The 19,911-nt window shown below is 47.9% G+C and overlaps 1 protein-coding gene across 1 annotated transcript in view; it reads left to right on the plus strand.

Moving 5' to 3' along the window:
• Positions 1–1,424: 1,424 nt before the first annotated feature.
• Positions 1,425–19,911, plus strand: part of LOC137430225 (tumor protein D54) — a 32,234-nt gene continuing 13,747 nt past the window's right edge. The window contains exons 1-3 of the mRNA XM_068120923.2: positions 1,425–1,651; positions 4,392–4,719; positions 8,412–8,471. Coding sequence (XP_067977024.2) covers positions 1,537–1,651; positions 4,392–4,719; positions 8,412–8,471 — 503 coding nt within the window. The 5' untranslated portion in view covers positions 1,425–1,536. The remainder of the gene's footprint in view (positions 1,652–4,391; positions 4,720–8,411; positions 8,472–19,911) is intronic.

Genomic DNA, 19,911 nt, shown 5'->3' on the forward strand with positions numbered 1-19,911 from the left:
AGAAAGTTTTTGTTTGTTTGTTTGTTTGTTTGTCTGCACGCGCTCATCTCCTGAACGGTGAAAGATAGGAGGAAACCTCTGAAACCAAAAATGTCGGGACGGCCCGCGGGAAGGTTATAGGCTAGGTGGTGAGACCGGTCGAGGCCCACCTCGGCCGGGATGGGCCCATTTTTCAATTAAAAGCTGAGCTGAATTATAGTAGTCAATCTTCTACGGCCGCGAGAGAAGCTGAATTATAGTAGTAAATTCATTCAAAAAGAACCCGGGCAATGCCGGGTGCATTCAGTTAGTTAATTATAAATACATATTTAGTATCACACGAATTTTTTACGCAGGGGTACGTCATCAATTTCGATTAATCACGTGATTAGAAAATGCTTTATTGTGAAAATAGGCTTTTAATATCAGCAACCCACTTGTTCAAACTTGAATTTAGTGAATTAATTTTGTATTACTATTATTACACTATATATTTTCATTGAAGAATAATGGCTTAGGTCCATTATTTTATTAAATTTGGAATACAAGCCTCTTCTTTTTCCTGGGCGGTGTAAAAGAATGCAATGCACTTGTTCGTCTTTCATGTTGGTATACATATTAATAAAGACGGAATTTAAGCGCTATGTCCATTTACTTCCAGGAACAATTGAAATCCCGGGGGGCGTAAACTGGATAGGTGGCTGCTTTCACACCAACTGCCTTGACGAATGCTCTGTCGAGTCTTACACTTACAGGTAGAGCAGTACCATGTCTTCCCGTCTGATACATCACCACGAGTAATAAAACCACAATGGACATTACATCGAGGGCAAATACAATAATTCTTGATGAGTCTGCGACGTGCACACCACTTAATAATGTCAGGTATTAGACTTAGAGCCAAAGAAGTGATATTATGATCCTCCATATCATGATCCTCCATATCATGATCCTCCATATCCTCCATACATGATCCTCCATTGATATTAATTTTTTTTAAAATATTGATCCGTTCAGTTTGAGCACTCAGTTGTGGCAGGCGGTCGTCCCCCAGCTCCTCATTTTATTGTGGCACAAGATGAAATTTTAGATGATAACGCTATGGTCGCGGAGGATCATAATATCACTTCTTTGGCTCTAATACCTGACATTATTAAGTGGTGTGCACGTCGCACACTCATCAGACGGGAAGACATGGTACTCCTCTACCTGTAAGACTCGACAAAGCATTCGTCAAGGCAGTTGGTGTGAAAGCAGCCACCTATCCAGTTTACGCCCGTAAACTCCGACATTACCTAAATCCCAATGAAATAAACACTATCTTTGCTTATTTTTTAAATATACGATGTATAATGCACGATATATACATAAACCCCACGCGCCTATCAAATGACGGGGATTTTTGTGGGAAATTTATTTATTTAATTTATATATTTTATACACCTGATGCCACGTCAAGTAATTATAATTTCGTTTTAGTTAAATGGCTTAATAGGTATTACTGAGGTGAAGCGTGTGGAGAAAATTTTATTGGATGGTTATCTGTTTGTGAGGAAAATGTATTTATATTTTATTGTTTGTGTTTGGTCGCGTGACAACAATTCCAAATTACGACATCCGGTTGGAGAGTTGTTTGGGCGCGGCGAAAGAAGCATGGAGGCGAGTGTGCAGCGTGAGTTACTGTGAAAAGGAGCCCTGGCCCTCACCCTATCCCTGGTCCTCACCCTCACCCTATCCCTGGTCCTCACCCTATCCCTGGTCCTCATCCTATCCCGGGTCCTCACCCTATCCCGGGTCCTCACCCTATCCCGGGTCCTCACCCTATCCCGGGTTCTCACCCTATCCCGGGTCCTCACCCTATCCCTGACCCTGGTGTGCTTCAGTCTCTGTCCCTGACCCCGATGTGCTGCAGTCTCTGTCCATGACCCGGGTTGTGCTGCAATCTCTGTCCATGACCCGGGTTGTGCTGCAGTCTCTGTCCCTGACCCCGTTGTGCTGCAGTCTCTGTCCCTGACCCCGTTGTGCTGCAGTCTCTGTCCCTGACCCCGTTGTGCTGCAGGCTCTGTCCATGACCCCGTTGTGCTGCAGGCTCTGTCCATGACCCCGTTGTGCTGCAGTCTCTGTCCATGACCACGTTGTGCTGCAGTCTTTGTCCATGACCCCGTTGTGCTGCAGTCTGTCCCTGACCCCGTTGCGCTGCAGTCTCTATCCATGACCCCGTTGCGCTGCAGTCTCTGTCCATGACCCGGTTGTGCTGCAGTCTCTGTCCATGACCCGGTTGTGCTGCAGTCTCTGTCCATGACCCGGTTGTGCTGCAGTCTCTGTCCATGACCCCGTTGCGCTGCAGTCTGTCCCTGACCCCGTTGTGCTGCAGTCTGTCTGTGACCCCGTTGTGCTGCAGTCTCCCTGACCCCGTTGTGCTGCAGTCTGTCCCTGACCCTGTTGTGCTGCAGTCTGTCCCTGACCCCGTTGTGCTGTAGTCTGTCCCTGACCCCGTTGTGCTGCAGTCTGTCCCTGACCCCGTTGTGCTGCAGTCTGTCCCTGACCCCGTTGTGCTGCAGTCTCTGTCCTTGACCCCGTTATGCTGCAGTCTCTGTCCATGTCCCCATTGTGCTGCAGTCTGTCCCTGACCCCGTTGTGCTGCAGTCTGTCCCTGACCCCGTTGTGCTGCAGTCTGTCCCTGACCCCGTTGTGCTGCAGTCTGTCCCTGACCCCGTTGTGCTGCAGTCTGTCCATGACCCCGTTGTGCTGCAGTCTGTCCCTGACCCCGTTGTGCTGCAGTCTGTCCCTGACACCGTTGTGCTGCAGTCTGTCCCTGACCCCGTTGTGCTGCAGTCTGTTCCTGACCCCCTTGTGCTGCAGTCTGTCCCTGACCCAGTTGTGCTGCAGTCTGTCCCTGACCCCGTTGTGCTGCAGTCTGTCCCTGACCCCGTTGTGCTGCAGTCTGTCCCTGACCCCGTTGTGCTGCAGTCTGTCCCTGACCCCGTTGTGCTGCAGTCTGTCCCTGACCCCGTTGTGCTGCAGTCTCTGTCCGTGATCCCGTTGTGCTGCAGTCTCTGTCCGTGATCCCGTTGTGCTGCAGTCTGTCCATTACCCTGTTGTGCTGCAGTCTGTCCCTGACCCCGTTGTGCTGCAGTCTCTGTCCCTGACTCCGGTGTGCTGCAGTCTCTGTCCATGACCCCATTGTGCTGCAGTCTTTTTCCATGACCCCGTTGTGCTGCAGTCTTTTTCCATGACCCCGTTGTGCTGCAGTCTCTGTCCCTGACCCCGTTGTGCTGCAGTCTCTGTCCATGACCCGGTTGTGCTGCAGTCTCTGTCCATGACCCGGTTGTGCTGCAGTCTCTGTCCATGACCCGGTTGTGCTGCAGTCTCTGTCCATGACCCCGTTGTGCTGCAGTCTTTTTACATGACCCCGTTGTGCTGCAGTCTTTTTCCATGACCCCGTTGTGCTGCAGTCTCTGTCCCTGACCCCGTTGAGCTGCAGTCTCTGTCCATGACCCCGTTGAGCTGCAGTCTCTGTCCATGACCCGGTTGTGCTGCAGTTTCTGTCCATGACCCCGTTGTGCTGCAGTCTCTGTCCATGACCCCGTTGTGCTGCAGTCTCTGTCCATGACCCCGTTGTGCTGCAGTCTCTGTCCATGACCCGGTTGCACTGCAGTCTCTGTCCATGACCCCCGTTGCGCTGCAGTCTCTGTCCCTGACCCCGTTGTGCTGCAGTCTGTCCCTGACCCCGTTGTGCTGCAGTCTGTCCCTGACCCCGTTGTGCTGCAGTCTGTCCCTGACCCCGTTGTGCTGCAGTCTGTCCCTGACCCCGTTGTGCTGCAGTCTGTCCCTGACCCCGTTGTGCTGCAGTCTGTCCCTGACCCCGTTGTGCTGCAGTCTGTTCCTGACCCCATTGTGCTGCAGTCTGTCCCTGACCCCGTTGTGCTGCAGTCTGTCCCTGACCCCATTGTGCTGCAGTCTGTCCCTGACCCCGTTGTGCTGCAGTCTGTCCCTGACCCCGTTGTGCTGCAGTCTGTCCATGACCCGGTTGTGCTGCAGTCTCTGGCCATGACCCCTTTGTGCTGCAGTCTCTGTCCATGATCCGGTTGTGCTGCAGTCTCTGTCCATGACCCCGGTGTGCTGCAGTCTCTGTCCCTGACCCTGTTGGGTGTCTATACATCCTCGACGTTATCATTCACTGACCCCACGCCCGCCGTCCGCGCGCGCACCATCGACTTTCCTGTCTCCTATCCTGTTGCACTGTCCTCGGACCCAGTGTGCTGTCCCTGTTCCTCTCCATAATCGAGGATTTGTGTGATGATGTGTTTTGCAATTACTTTGGGGTTGGGTGGGGACTCTTTCATTTGGGGTAATGTTCTGGGATCCTTTTGGTAACAGATTTGACAAAGCTATGGTTTGTCCATTTCCAGCACACACAGACGTTGTAGAAAAGGACAAAGCAGAAGTGTCACTCGACGCCCACAATGCACCTGCTGGAACTGGTGGTAGTGGACCACCAACACCACCACCACAACAACCGTTGCCACAGTCGCCACCACAGGGATTGTCTCCTGAGAAGCAGGCCGAGTTGCAAGTAGAATTGCAACGCATCGAGGAAGAAATTGCAACTTTGCGTCAAGTTCTCGGTGCCAAGGAGTGCCGCCTCGCTGTTATCAAGAATCAGCTCGGCTTGACAGCATTCAGCGGCCTACGGGAGAATATCAGTCGAGGATTTCAGGACGTACAAGCATCCAATGCGTGAGTGTTTTGTTATTTTTCAGCCATCAGAGCTGGATTTTTTGTGCACTTTGTTTCACCAGTTGTGGAGAGCATTGTGTATTGGGAGAATACTTGTTATTGTCATTGTCCATCTGATGCCACGTGTATGTTTTTGTAACTAGTTGCGTAAAAATCATTATATACCATACTAGCAGAAGTACCCGGCATAGCCGGGCGGGGGAGGGGGGGAGGGGGGGGGAGGGGAGGGGAACGGGGGGGAGGGGAGGAGGGGGAAGGTGGGAAGGGGGGAGGGGGAAAAGGGAGGGGGAGGGGGAAAAGGGAGGGGGAGGGAAGGGGAGGGCCAGTCAACAATGACATTGCAGTTCTCATGGTCGGAGAGCAGCACAACAATAGCGACATCGTCCTGCATCTTCGCAACAGCACGAAGCGGATTTTGGAGACTCACCGATCCTGTGACGCCCTCCAGTACCGGCGTTGCCGGGCGGGGGAAGGGAGACCCGTACATTCGCCCTCTCGACTCAAGCTCACTCGGACAAAAGCCTCACACAAATTACACCGTGAAGGCCCAATGGCCATGTCTATGCCACAAATCAAGTACGTGAGCGAGTTGGGCGCACTGAATTGAAAATATATAGAACGCTCATACTCCGTGAAAAGTGAAGCCGCCGTGTCGCCATCTTGGTTAGCACGACTCGACCAACTCGCTTCGCGGATCTCGTTTGTTTTGAACGTGTGAATTACGTGCGAACGCGTAACTGAGTTTATGGCGGCAAGGAGCATCACATGATCGCTCTGAGCGAATCGGCGCGCTGCTCTGCCAATTGATCAGAATCCGTGTATATTATTCCTCGCTGAAATGCGCTGAGGTAAATATGAATAAAAAATATGGATCTCGTAAAGATGAAAGAAAAAAAAAAACCTATGTGGTGTGAATGGCAATGTTCCTCGCTGAAATGTGAAAAAACGTAATCGCTTTTCGCTCTGAAATATGTGCGAACGCGTAACTGAGTTAATGGCGGCAAGGAACATCACGTGATCGCTCTGAGCGAATCAGCGCGCTGCTCTGCCACCGGTCAGATTCCGTGCATAATATTCCTCACTGAAATGCGCTGAGGTAAAAATATGGTAAAAAAATATTATGAAATATATATTTTTTAGGTCGGCCATGTTCTTCCCAGGCTCAATGGCCATGTCTATGCCAAATATCAAGCACGTGAGCCTCTCCATTTAGGAGTCTATCGGTAACATTACACACACACAAACTGTGTTTTATATACAGACTTGGCATTTAATATGGAATTTTTTTTTTTTCTTGACGGGTTTACTTTCTGAACTCCATATATCAATCTGGTGAGTTTCTTTTACCCTTCGGTGATGTATTTGTTGAAAGAACCATGTCACTGATTGTCTTTCGCAGCAAGAAGTCAATAACAGGATTATATCACAGGTGGCGTGACAAAATGTAAGGACAGGTACATTTGACGATTAGCTTCACAATCGGGTATATAAGGGTTGTTGCATTCTGTATTAGTGGAAAACAACTGCTGCACGTCTACAAAAGCTATTGCCGCTTCCTCTGGAGATGGTCCGTCAACTTGACAATGCTGTTTGTCATGGAGTGGTGGCTTTACGAAATTCTGGCATGAAACAGCGTGCTATTGCTCGGCAGTATGGCATCACTCAAGGTCAGGTGTCAAAGATCCTGAAACGAAATGCTCAGAGGGGTGTCCCTACTCCAATACCGAGGCCAGGACGTCCACGCAGAACCACAAGGAGAGATGATCGCCAGCTGCACCGGTTAGTCTGCAATGGCCGTACCAAGTCAGCTAATCAGCTTAGGGCTGAGTGGCAGCAACTGACAAATGTGCCTGTATCCAGAAGGCGAGTCAACCAACGACTGGTTCAAGCAGGCTATCGTGCCAGGTGTCCCCTGAGAAAGCCATGCCTGACCAGACAACACAGCCAGCGTCGATTGCAGTGGGCCAGAGAGCACCGTCAATGGCAGCCAGGACACTGGAATCACGTGACCTTCAGTGACGAGTCTAGATTTCTGGTCTATCGTCAAGATGGCTGCGTCCGAGTGCACAGACAAGTGCATGAAGCCCACAACGAAGATTGTATAGTGCCAAGAGTCCAAGCTGGAGGTGGTGGGGTGACCGTTTGGGCTGCTTTTCATGCAGGGGGCAAAACTGACCTGCTTGTTCTGAATGGAAACCTGAACCAGTTCAAGTACAGGGTCATTCTGGAAGAAACATTGCTTCCATTTGCTCGTGCAGCCTTTCGAGGAAACTTTGTCTTCCAAGATGACAATGCACGGCCTCATCGTGCTCGCATGATCCAACACTTTCTTGCTGACCATGGTGTAGAGCATATGGAGTGGCCTGCCAGTCCCCGGATATGAATCCGATAGAGAACTTGTGGGCAGAATTAACGCGTCAAATCGACCACTTGGACCAGCAGCCTACCTCTGTGCGTGAATTGCAGCAGGCTATTGTCACTGCATGGCAAGCGATTCCTGTCCAAACCTTGGCAAATCTCGTGAACAGCATGCCTCGACGTGTACGTGCTCTCCTGAATGCTCGTGGGGGTTACACGAAGTACTGAACTGTAATTTTACTGTCCGTAATCCCAGTCGTAATTTAACTTTTGTTTTTGTTAAAAAAAAAATTTGACTAATGTGCAAAATAAAGAGATACTTCGGGAAAACGCACAGAGGTTTAACACAGTACTGTCCATGAATTGAGTTCGATATCAGTTTACATCACTTTCAAGGATCAATTTATTTGTTTCGAAATGTCAAATGTGGTTTTTGCTTCTTTTGAAGGTCACATTAACAAAATCTAGAATAATTTCAACATAATTCCAATGAACTTTTGGTTCTAAGACATCTTGAAAAGTAAGTTCACCCCCACAAAAAAAATATTCCATATTAAATGCCAAGTCTGTAGATAAAACACAATGTCAGTTTGTGTGTTTGTACAGATGTCTGTCCCCCTTCGTAAGGGTAGGTTTTAAAGACAAATCTTTTAACACGTATGTGTGTTCACTATGGTCTATTTTTGAGGATAAAACAAACTCGAAAAACATTTTTCATAAACGAGTAAATTATGTCTCCTATTAGAACTGTAGGTGGTGGCGTGCAAACCGAGCCTCAAGGGCGGTGTACAGAAGCATTTATATATGAATGAATGATCGTTTTAAGGCCATTTTCCCCGCTAGAGCGGGGGTTAGCCTTGCGGGCCCCATGACAATCATGGTTCCCTGTTTGAGGCAATGTTTTTTTATGGCCGGATGCCCTTTCTGACGCCAACCCTTGGTCACCTCCTACGATGCGCAGGGATACCTATGCGTACCTATTCTAAATCGGGGTATACACCGTGATCATTCATCCCAGCAATCTGGTACTCAATTAGCCGACCTCGGAAGGATGACAGGCTGAGTCAACCCCCCTGGCGTTAATTCAGCGATCGACCGGGATTCGAACCCAGGATCCTAGGATCCCAAGCCGGGCACGGAAGTGAAATTTGCTGCACACGATGTGTAATGTGCGCAGAGTAAAACAAACTTTGCGTAGCCTCTTCATAACACCTCGGAAGGATGACAGGCTGAGTCATCCTTTCTGTGTCTGAGACTTAAAATTGTATACCCGAGACTCTTCAAAATGAATATCCATGCCCACATTTATCATTCTGCTTTCTTCCTGTTCTCAGATACGTGAGGGCGAGTGAGACACTTGGCACATTGAATGAGAAAGTGAGCAACTCGGAGATGTGAGTTGGCAGTTGTTGGAGCTTGCTCTCCTCTAACATTTCCTCCAAGAATGAGCGAATACTGACTGCCTGTTAGTAGTAGTGCCTGTGAATCCATTTTAAGTTTTGGGAAGTGATGCAAAGGGGTTGGTTTATACTGAGAAGTGTAACATAGTTGGAAAGGGGAAGTGAGTGGGACCCATTGCTGGATTGTATTAAGAATGGTATGGTTTGTATAACAGTGGATGTTAAATTACTATTGCAACAGTGACTATGTCAGAGTAATTCGTATTTTAAAATGTACACTGCGGAGGCAGTGAGTGTTGCCATTAAGACAGGGTGTGGTAAGTTTGTGTAACACCTCCGGTTTTAGAGTGAGGCCAGGTGGGGACTTGGGCACAGTCAAAACTGGAAAGAGCAGGAATGCGTTTTTGGAGGAAACAGCAGACTGTTTGGCCAGTGCACCGCAGGCCATGGTGGTGAAGTCTGCTTAGGAGTCTCAGAGAGGGGTCGTAAGACTTTTTATTGGGGCGGGGATGCACAGAAGATGACTTAACAAAATCCACTGGCGGCCAATGATAGGACCCGCCGTGCATCGTGGCAGTCCCAAACTCTGAGGGCTGTGACCATGTGAGCATGTCGGTTTTGGAGTTTTGGAGTTTGTCAGATTGGGAATCTGACCTTTGCAGGGGCAGCATAGCTCACCTCATCGCCATGCCTCTCTCCTCTTCGCTGTACCCCTCTCTTCGCTGTACCCCTCTCCTCTTCGCCATGCCTCTCGTCGGCGCCATGCCCGCCATGCATCTCTCCTCAACGTCACACTTATTCTCATCACCATCCTCCTGCCTTGGATCATACCAGCCCTGTGAAACACTAACTTGCATGGGCCGTACTGTGCACACAACCACCTTGTGCCTTGCTCAAACCCTCGCTCGTTCCCCATTGTTGTGCGAGTCACAATATTTATTTTTGCTGCCATAGTTGGGTTAGGCTTTGGTCTTTTATCTCCTGTGTGTATAAATTTACATGCCCCATCATCTCTATCTGTATTTATCTATCACTTGGTGTGTTTCATACTATATTTAACGCCCTGTCACTCTTTTCCCCTGTATTCATTACTTTTATTAAACACCATTTCAACGATGTAATTTGCCTATCTTCTTCCTCTCGCGTGTTGCGCCACCAAATTCAGCTTACGATTGGAGCCATCTTTGGCGAATAGTTGTGCTGTATATTGAATGCAGTATCTTGATCTTCATTTTGGTCCTTCACTGGGGTATTGTACCCCCGGCACAGACGGGCCATGTATGGATCAGCTGCCGTGACCATAGTTTTGAAATGGCGCAAAGGTTTAAGAAGTCAGTGGTTCCTGCTGAGTGTGGAGAGAAATTGTTATAAAGATGGTGGCTGCTGGTACACAGGTGCCCTGGGAAGTGATGTCACTTCCCCCTAGGTCAATGTCTGTCTTGTCTTGTATATTTGGCTGTATGATTTTTTTTTTGTTGCATCTCCTCCACGAGGCTTGGACCCTATATATAAAATAATAAACAAGAATGACCACACTCGTCACAACCTGTGACAAACCCGGGAAAAGGGGCAATTGAGAACCGCACATTTAATGCACTATTTAAAAAATTAACTCGACACCTCTTATCCATGTCACCCTCCCCACGGTTATATCAGAAAGAGCCGATTCATCACATGGTCACGGATTGCTTAACCCCAATATAGAGCTGTTGAAAACTTACGTGACGCTATTCTTTTTTTTGTTTTTATTAATTGTGTAACGATGCTTGATTACGTAATGCAACATAAGTAACGAACGCTTGAATACCGTGCATTTTGACGGGCTTGATTATATTAGGCATATGATTAGATTTTCCGGGTCCCTCATCATGTATAACACTCGACCCCAACAAAGCCAGTTGAAATCTGATGCAGCAAACCCATGCGGTGTATAATAAGCAGAGGCCTACAGGCCTGAAGTGTTATGGCCACATAGACTTGGTTTTCTGGTGGGCCTATCATTTTGGCTCGATGCTACATGATGGGTGGAGTTAAGTGACAGATGCAGGTGTGGGCCAGTGATCACCATTTTCCAATGTCCGACCAATGGGTGCACATTTGAAAAATCTATCCCAATCAAGAAGAACAACAACAACAATGACTGCAAGAGCAACAGCAATGCAAAGCTTCTTACATCATTCTTCATCTTACATCACTTCTTACATCATTCCGCTTCCGGTCCGGTCTGGAGAGGACGCTGGCGTTACTTGTTCGCCGCTTCTCCGACTGGGTCATTGTACATAGTCTTCTTTTCTGGTGGTCGTGGCGGCTTTTTGGCCGTTGGGTCTGCCCTCTGCTCGGTCCCAGCTCTGCTCCTGGCTTCGCCTGCCCGGCTCTTCCACTGTTTCCTCAGGCCCGCTCCCGTTGTTTGTGGCCGTTGTTTATGGCTGTGGCTGTTTGCCGCTGCGGCCTTTGTTGTCTTGGCTTGCGGCTGCGGTCGTTTGCCGCTGCGGCCTTTGCTGTCTTGATTAGCGGCTGCGGTCGTTTGCCGCTGCGGCCTTTGCTGTCTTGATTAGCGGCTGCGGTCGTTTGCCGCTGCGGCAAGGCCTACTCGTCCTCCTCGACCTTGGCCTCTTACTCGTCCCTTCGCTCCTGCCTGGCATAGCTCTAAGGTACTCCGCCGCAAGGCTTCTTCTGCTCAATACTCACTCCACCCCATCATGCATCTCTGCAATCAAATACCACGGACTCCTGCGACGTCCCAGATACATTCATAGAGCCTCCGGTCGTAAGTTTGTTTACTTACAAACAGGTCACTTCATTCCCGTACTCTGGTCGGCTCAGCGCACTCCCACTCATCGTCCCAGTGCACCTGGTCACAGCAACGTACACAATCGCACCTCCTGTATGCAAACCCTGGCTAAATCACCTGAGTTCATCCCAACCGTTCAAAGCAACATCAAGCTCACCCTGTTCAAAACCCGGTCCCTCAACAACAAAAGCCTCATCCTGAACGACTACATTCTGGAAAATAAACTGGACTTTCTCTGTCTCACTGAAACCTGGCAACAACCTCTGGACTACTTCTCACTCGACCTCACTACACCCAATGGATATTCTTACATCAATAAACCACGCTCGGAGGACCGAGGTGGTGGAATTGCCGTAATTCACCGACAGGACATCAAGACCAACTTCATCTCCATCTCATCTGCTCCATCATTTGAACACCTGGCTTTTAAACTCTCTGGTCACACACAGTCAGTCATGGAGCGAGTCTACCGCCCTCCCAAACCACACCCATCATTCCTGTCTGACTTCTCTTACTTTCTGACCCAGCTATGTTCCCTCTCCCCCTCAATCCTCCTCCTTGGTGATTTCAATAATCCACATGGACTCCACTGACTCCACAATAACCACCGACTTCACTGATTTACTCACCTGCTTTAACCTCACTCAACATGTCAACTTTCCTACCCATAACCGTGGTCACATTCTGGACCTTGTCTGCTATACTGGACTAATTTTGCACCATCTCTCTCGCTCCGACCTCACCCTCTCTGACCACTTAGCCATCACTATGACCATCAACATCCCCACCCCAGCACCAAGGCATTATCGCACTATCAACTTCCGTAAGCTAAATGCTCTTTCACCTACCTCATTCTCATCCAGCCTCTCTGAAAAAATGTCCACTTCTCCCTTCGTTGACCTCCACACCCCTTCTGACCTCACTGACTACGACAACCACACTCTCTCCTCCTGCCTTGACCAGCTTGCGCTTATAAAAACCAAAAAGGTTTCTTTCACCCATTCTGCTCCCTGGTTTACCCCTGAACTCCGCCTGATGAAAACTCGTGCTCGCCAACTTGAAAGACTCCGCAATAAAACAGGTCTCACAATTCACTCCCAAGCCTACAAGGACCACCTACAACACTACAAAGATGCCCTCTCCCGCGCCCGCTCCGCCAACTACTCAAATTATCCACTCTGGCTCTGGAAATCCAAAAGCACTCTTCTCTACAATAAACAAACTCCTCAGCCCCCTGGACACCACCACCCAGTCATTCACAGTAGACAACTGCATCTCCTTCCTTTCATTCTTCCAAAGCAAAATTGACAACATCTACAACATCTTAACCACCACCGCACCCGCTCCCCCTCAAACCACCTGCCCCCCCTTATCCTGCCAACCCCTGTCTCAGTTCTCCCCAGTCTCCCCTACTGACCTCTCTGAACTCCTCATAGGAATGAAAACTGCCACCTGCACTTTTTTTTTTTTTTTTTTTTTTTTGTATACTGAATCGAGGCTCGTGAAAGAGCTAACATTTACTTCACAAACAAATCGACCAGACAAACAAAATACACAAAATGAGGGAGCAGAAGACAAGATGGGGAGAAAAGGGGAAGCACACAAACATCCGAGAGCAGGGAGATGTGTGGAAGTGTGGAAGGGAGAGGGCCCGGGGGGAGGAGGCATGGGAAGGGGGGGGGGGGGGGGAGGGAGAAGTATAAAGCACAAGGACACCAAGGACTTCCAGGACAGAAGTTGGTATTTCAAAAAGTGGAATTGGGGTGAAATTAGCGGGGGTAGAAAAGATCAAGGTTTTGGATGGGGGAAGATAAGAGATGGTGGTGAACAGCTGTTTTAAAGACTTGGAGGGTGGAGTGGGATTGAAGAGAGTGAGGGAGTTTGTTCCAGAGGCGGGAGAAAAGAGGAATGAAGGAGTGAAGGTGAGCAGAGAGTCTTGATTTTGGCAGTTTAACCAAAAGAGGGTTGCAGGCAGATCTTGTGCGACCTGTAGGAATATTTGCGGGACAGAGCCCAGAGAGAGCTGGGGGGGCAAGGCCAGAGAGGAGTCGGTAGAAGACGGAAAGACCACCAACCTGCCTGCGGTGAGTGAGTGAGAGGCCCTTGGAGTTAGCTTCATCGCGGGAGATTCCAATGATTCTGAATGCTTTGGTTTCAACAGCGCGAAGGCGAGCTAGGTGTGAGACAGGAGCACCAGCCCAGATGGGAGAGCAGTATTCCATTGAGCTGCGGATGAAAGCCTTGTATGTGGTGAGGAGCTCAGGTGTGCCAAGGAAGGACTTCGCACAACGGAGGATGCCCAGTCGGCGACTGGCTTTGGAGGCCAGATTTGAAATGTGGTTTTTCCAGGAAAGATCATGGCAGATAGTGAGACCCAAAAGCTTGAGTGACAGAACTTCTTGGAGTGGATTATTCAGAAAGTGGATGGGAGGGTTGTCCAGTCGGTCTTTTCGGAGAGACATCGTAAGAGTGTGAGATTTGTCAGGATTGAAAGACATGTTCCACTTGTTTGCCCAGTCTGTGATTTTGTCAAGGTCTGCAGAGAGTGAGGAGGCTGCAGACTGCCGATCTGAGGGATGAAAAATGGAGCGACAGAGAGTAGAGTCATCAGCAAAGAGATAGAGAGGATTTTCAAGAGAGTCAGAGAGATCATTGATGAAGACCAGAAAAAGCACAGGGCCCAGAACACTGCCTTGGGGAACTCCAGCCTGAACAGGAAGAGGAGATGAGAGAAACCCATTCAGGGCCACACGTTGACTACGACTAGAGAGGAAGTCCGCCAGCCATGCGTGGAGATTTCTATGGATACCAAAAGAGGAGAGTTTGGTGAGCAGAGCGGGGTGCCAGACTGTATCAAAGGCACGTGATATGTCAAGGGAGACTGCTCTAATTTCCTGTTTGGCATTGAGGACCTCCATCCATTGTTGAGAAAGCAGAAGCAGCATGTCCAGAGTGGAGTGTCCAGGTCTGAAACCAAATTGATGATCAGAGATCAAGCCATTGGAGAAGAGGAAAGATTTCATATCTGAAGCAATGATGGATTCCATGACTTTGCTGATAATTGGGAGAAGGCTGATTGGTCTGTAGTTGCTGGGATCTGTTTTTGCACCTTTTTTGTGCAAAGCGGTGATGTTGGCAGATTTCCAAGCAGATGGATGATGACCTTGAGCAAAAGAGAGGGTGAAGAGAACAGAGAGAGGGAGTGAAAGAGCGGAAGAACATGATTTTAGGACCCGTGGGCTGATGCCGTCAGGTCCAGTTGCAGAATCAGAGTCGAGGGTTGACAGAAACTTTTCCACCTTGTCAGGAGGAAAGGACACAGAGTCCAGGAGCAGCTGGGTACGACTGGGTACGGTGGGTACAGAGAGGGATGGGTTTGGGACACAAGATTTAGAGGCAAACACAGAGTTGAGGCATTCGGCTTTTTCACGTGCGGAGTCAGCCGTGTGGCCATTTAAGGTGAGGGAGGGGATGGAGGGGGAACAAACACCAGAAACAGATTTTACCAGACGCCACCAGGATTTGGAAGAGGGAGACAGATAAGAGAGTTCGGTCCTGAGGACGGAGAGATATTGTTTCCTGGCTCTCCTGCATCGTCAGGCATCGTCCCACCACGTCAGGCAGTGCATGACAACAGGCATCGTCCCACCATCCCTCAAAATTGCTGCTGTTACCTCCAAGGCTGGGCCAAATCAGGGGTGATTTTCAATTTTTCATACTACAAGGTTGTAATTTACCTAAAAGTTGTGGCTGGTAACAGAAACAAAACCATGAAATTTTTTTTCAAAAATATTGACGTCTTACAGTAAAACAGCCCGTTACCATAGCAACCGTTACAGACGACGACAAAAAATTCTTAAAATCGATGATTTCTCAGGCTGTGTGTGACCCCCAGAGTTGATTCTGGTACCAAAAGATTCAGAATTGAAAGCCAAGGATGATTGGATAGCTTAACAATGTCTGTGACACAATTCAATACAACTTTTATCCCAAAAACTCATTTTTATCTCAAATTTAAGGCATTTGTTTGAAAAAAAAATGAAAATTTTGCTTTTTAATCATAGGATAATCATTAATCAGAGCTATAGTCAAATTAAATGTACTTTAAATTAACTTTTGTCATTGATTAAGCTTTTTTGTCTCAAATTTAAGGTCTGACATTGAACATTGATAACAAAATAAAAAACCTAGTCCCAATTGTAATCAATGGAGGCCAATGACTTCTTAGTCACAACCTCAGTGGATGTTGCCAGTCCATGCAGCTTCTCCCTGACGCCCTTCACAACCCTGTATAGAGCCTGGAGCTGCGCCTCAGATTTGGGGGCCTTGTTAGTGTTCAAATCTGTGGCGAGTCCAAGTGTCCGCTCTGCTGCGTCATTGACAACTGGGAGTTTGGCCACAACTTCCTTGCCATGACGATAGCTGTCTGAGGTGGGCCACTGTGCAACGGGGAGCTTGACAAAACTGGAGTCAATACCCAAGAGTTCAAACATGCTCCAAGAGTCGTAACCAACAAAGTCTTTGAGGGCTTTACTCCCCAATTGCTGTGAGGCTGGCATCTCCTGTATCATGTTATGTGCAGTCCCATGGTACCTGAGCATAGCCCTTCTCATAGTCTGCTTGTCAGATGACGTTCTGTCCGAGAAGAGTGCCAAAGAGACCAATCTCTCTGAGAGGTACCACAAATGGTTTTGTAGCTTCTCTCGGGCCACAGTCACAAAGGACAGAAATTTGGCAGGCCACTTTGTTGGATTCTTTGCGATACTGGCCTCAGCCTTGAGGAGGTTCTTCATCAGGTACATGTCGTTAGATGGTGCATCTGCAGCACTGGTACATGTCAACCACGCTTTAGTGTAGAAGACTGACATGAATGCAGCGAGACTGGTTATGTCTTCCAGCTCTTCGGGTGTGTAGATATCTCCCAGCTGCCAACGGAAGAGTGCCACCTTTATAGTGTATAAAGTCTTGCTCATCCAACGGGCGTGGTGGAATGCCCCAGGAGCTTTGATAGTGATGCTCCTCATACCATCAGGGACAGTCCCTCCAAGAAACAGCAGTGTGAGGTGTGCCAGCTCCAGGTAGTCGTGTCGAAGAGTCTCCTTTGTGCTATTGTCCATCCACGTCTGAAGGAAGGTGATGGTGGCATGTACATGGCCAGCCAGCTCTCTCTGTTGAGCAGACACCTCGACCAATGTGTAGTTGCCCTGGTCCAATTCACTCCAAGTGTTGAGCAGTCGCTTGAACAGCTGTTCATTAGGTCCTGTGGTGGGGCCATACACTATTGAGCAAGACGCCCCTCCAACCAATTCGTGGATGTGGTGCCGACACGCCAGTTGCAGAAGACTCCTGCCAAACTCAGTCTCCAGTCTTACTACGACTCCACTCTTGACCCCAGAGTTCACTGCCGTTGTATCGAAGACAAGAGCGCCTATCCTTGATGTGTGCAAGAGCGCCTTGAACGCCCTGATGAATGGTTACAGTAACAACCGAAAGCAGGCATTAAAATTAATGATTGTAAGCTGCTTTTGTTAACTTTTTTTTATTGAAATGAAGATGGCCAAATTTAAACAACGTTATAACAGTTATAAAAACTGGACAATACAAGGTTGTAAAAGACAATTTAAAGTAAATTTAATCTGATTAATGGTTATCCTATGATAAAAAAGCAAAATTTTCAATTTTTTTCCATAAATATGCTTGAAATTTCAGACAAAAATCAGTTTTTTGGATAAAAGTTGTATTGAATTGTGTCACAGACATTGTTAAGCTATCCAATCATCCTTGGCTTTCAATTCTGCATCTTTTGGTACCAGAATCAACTCTGGGGGTCAAACACAGCTTGAGAAATCGTCAATTTAGGCATTTTTTGAGTCGTCTGTAACTGTTGCTATGGTAACGGGCTGTCTGACCGTAAAACGTCAATATTTTTGAATTTCTTTTTCATGATTTTGTTCCTGATACTCACTCACAACTTTTAGGTAAATTACATTGAATTAGGAAAATCACCTCCGATTTGGCCCAGCCTGTCCTCCATTCTGAAAAAACCTGGACTCAACCCTGACACCCTAAATAACTTCAGACCCATCTCCAACCTACCCTTTCTGTCAAAAGTTTTGGAACGCGCTGTAGCCACTCAACTTAAACATCACCTCTCTGCCAATAACCTGTATGAAACATTCCAATCTGGATTCCGCTCCAACCACAGTACTGAAACTGCTCTCCTCAAAATCACCAACGACCTTCTCCTCTCCTCTGACGCTGGCAACCTCAACATTCTCATCCTCCTCGAACCTCAGCACCGCCTTTGACACCATCAATCACACCATCCTCCTCACCCGACTTGAAACCACCTTTAACATTACTGGCACTGCCCTCTCTTGGATCAAATCATACCTCTCTGACAGACGCCAGTTCATCTCCATCAATAACTGCAAATCCCCCACTGCTCCCCTCCCCCAAGGTGTCCCACAAGGTTCAGTTCTTGGCCCCCTCCTCTTCATCCTGTACCTGTCCCCCCTTGGTCACTTAATCTGCCGTCATGGTCTCCAATTCCAATGCTTCGCCGATGACATCCAGCTTTTCATCTCCACCAAGTCCATCTCCACCGCCACCCACTCTATCCTGACAAACTGCATCACTGAAATAAAATCCTGGCTTCAAATCAACTTCCTCAAACTTAACTATGATAAATCTGAAATAATCATCATTGGCCCAAAAACGCTCACCAAATCCACCCATAACTTTGCCCTCAACATCGACGGTTTCCCAGTATCCACCTCCCCTCACATCCGGAATCTTGGCATCATCTTTGACCAAACCCTCTCCATCGACAAATACACTAAACAGATCACAAAGACAGCCTTCTTTCACCTGAAAAACATCGCCCGTCTCCGTCCATCCCTCTCCTCCACGGCTGCAGAAACCCTCATCCACGCCTTCATCACCTCCCGTCTGGACTACTGCAACAGCCTCCTCTATGGTTCACCCTCAATAATCACCAATAAACTCCAATACATTCAGAACTCCGCTGCCCGTCTACTCACCCATTCCGGGACCCGTGACCACATCACCCCCGTCCTTTACAAGCTTCACTGGCTCCCCATCCCCCAGAGAATCCAGTACAAAATCCTCATCTTGACCTACAAAGCCCTCCATAACCTGGCCCCATCCTACCTGACTGACCTCTCCAGACACACTCCCACCCGCAACCTCCGCTCTGCTGGTACCAACCTCCTGACCCCCCCCCCCCCCCCCCCACTCCCCATGCAGACCAAATTCAGATCCTGGGGGGACAGGGCCTTCTCCATCGCTGCGCCCACCCTCTGGAACTCACTACCTCGCACCATCAGAGACTCCTCCTCACTCACCACATTCAAGACCCACCTGTTCAACACTGCATTCAACATTTAACCCACAGCATTTAACCCCTGACTATCTCTTCTCCTTCTCCTTCCTTTTGCTTTGATTATTTCCCGATTGATTTTTGTCTTTTTGCACTTGTTTTTTTGTACTCTGTCAAAGCGCCTTTGGGCTTCTTGAAAAGCGCTATATAAAATAAATGTATTATTATTATTATTATTATTAAAGCTATTGTAGACCTGTGCCATGTCGCAGGTAAAAAAAAGTTTTTATTTTGATGATTCTTTCACCAAGTAGTTTTTGTTTTGTTGGATGGGTCAAAGTTTATTTATTACCGAAGGTGGATGGAGGTTATGTTTTCACCCCGTCTGTCTTGTTACTTGTGAAAAAGATTTTAAAAGTATTTTGGTTGGTCGCGTTTTTTATTCTGTCTGTCGATCGCCTACAGGTCACAATTTTATACCGATCTTCACGAAACTTAACCGTACAGTGGAGTTGGTCATGAGGAAGAAACCTATTGATTTTGAGGTCAAAAGATCAAGAACTGTCGGATTTCTAAAACCCTCAGGTCACAGATTTTAGCCATCAATTATTAGGTTATTTCTCAGAAATAACTTCATCGAGGGGGTCCCTGTGTCCGGCCGTCCGTACTTCCGTTAACATTTGACTAATACATCTTCTCACAAACTACCCGACTTATGTATCAAATTTGGTGCAATGCATCAGGACAGTAAGGTCTCATAGGATTGTGCTCCCCATCTAGATGTACCCCCTATAAGAGGCTGAAGAGGGGGGGGTTTCGCTTCAAATTCAGGTAATTTATTCAAAAATCTCAGAAACCGTGGGGAAATAGCCGTCGGTCCCCCATGGGGCTATTTATTTATAAGGTTAAATTTTTTTTGTGATTTTGCAAGTATCGTGCTCTGCACAACATATTTCTTGCTTATTTGTTTGTCTGTCTGTGAGCAGTATTTTTGGTGGACAGGTTGGGTGTCGACAAGGAGGATTTGTTTAGATTTTGGTGAAGATCCGGATCTGGATCCAGATACGAGAATTTTATAATTTGTAAGTGATTCGTCACCATTGAGAGATAGGGCCAAAATTGGTGTGTACAGTAGCATGATATTTCAAAACGTTATGGATGAGTTTTGGCAAAACTTGGTGGATGCAGTGGTTAGATGATGAGAACAAGCCGATTAGATTTTGTTTCGGGTCCGATTCCAGATCCAGCCTATCAGAGGGATACAAAACGTAAACTGTTCAACCTGGCAGAGGCATGTGCTC

Source organism: Myxine glutinosa, chromosome 6 (assembly GCF_964187855.1).
Source record: "Myxine glutinosa chromosome 6, kmMyxGlut1.1, whole genome shotgun sequence".
Classification (NCBI taxonomy): domain Eukaryota; kingdom Metazoa; phylum Chordata; class Myxini; order Myxiniformes; family Myxinidae; genus Myxine; species Myxine glutinosa.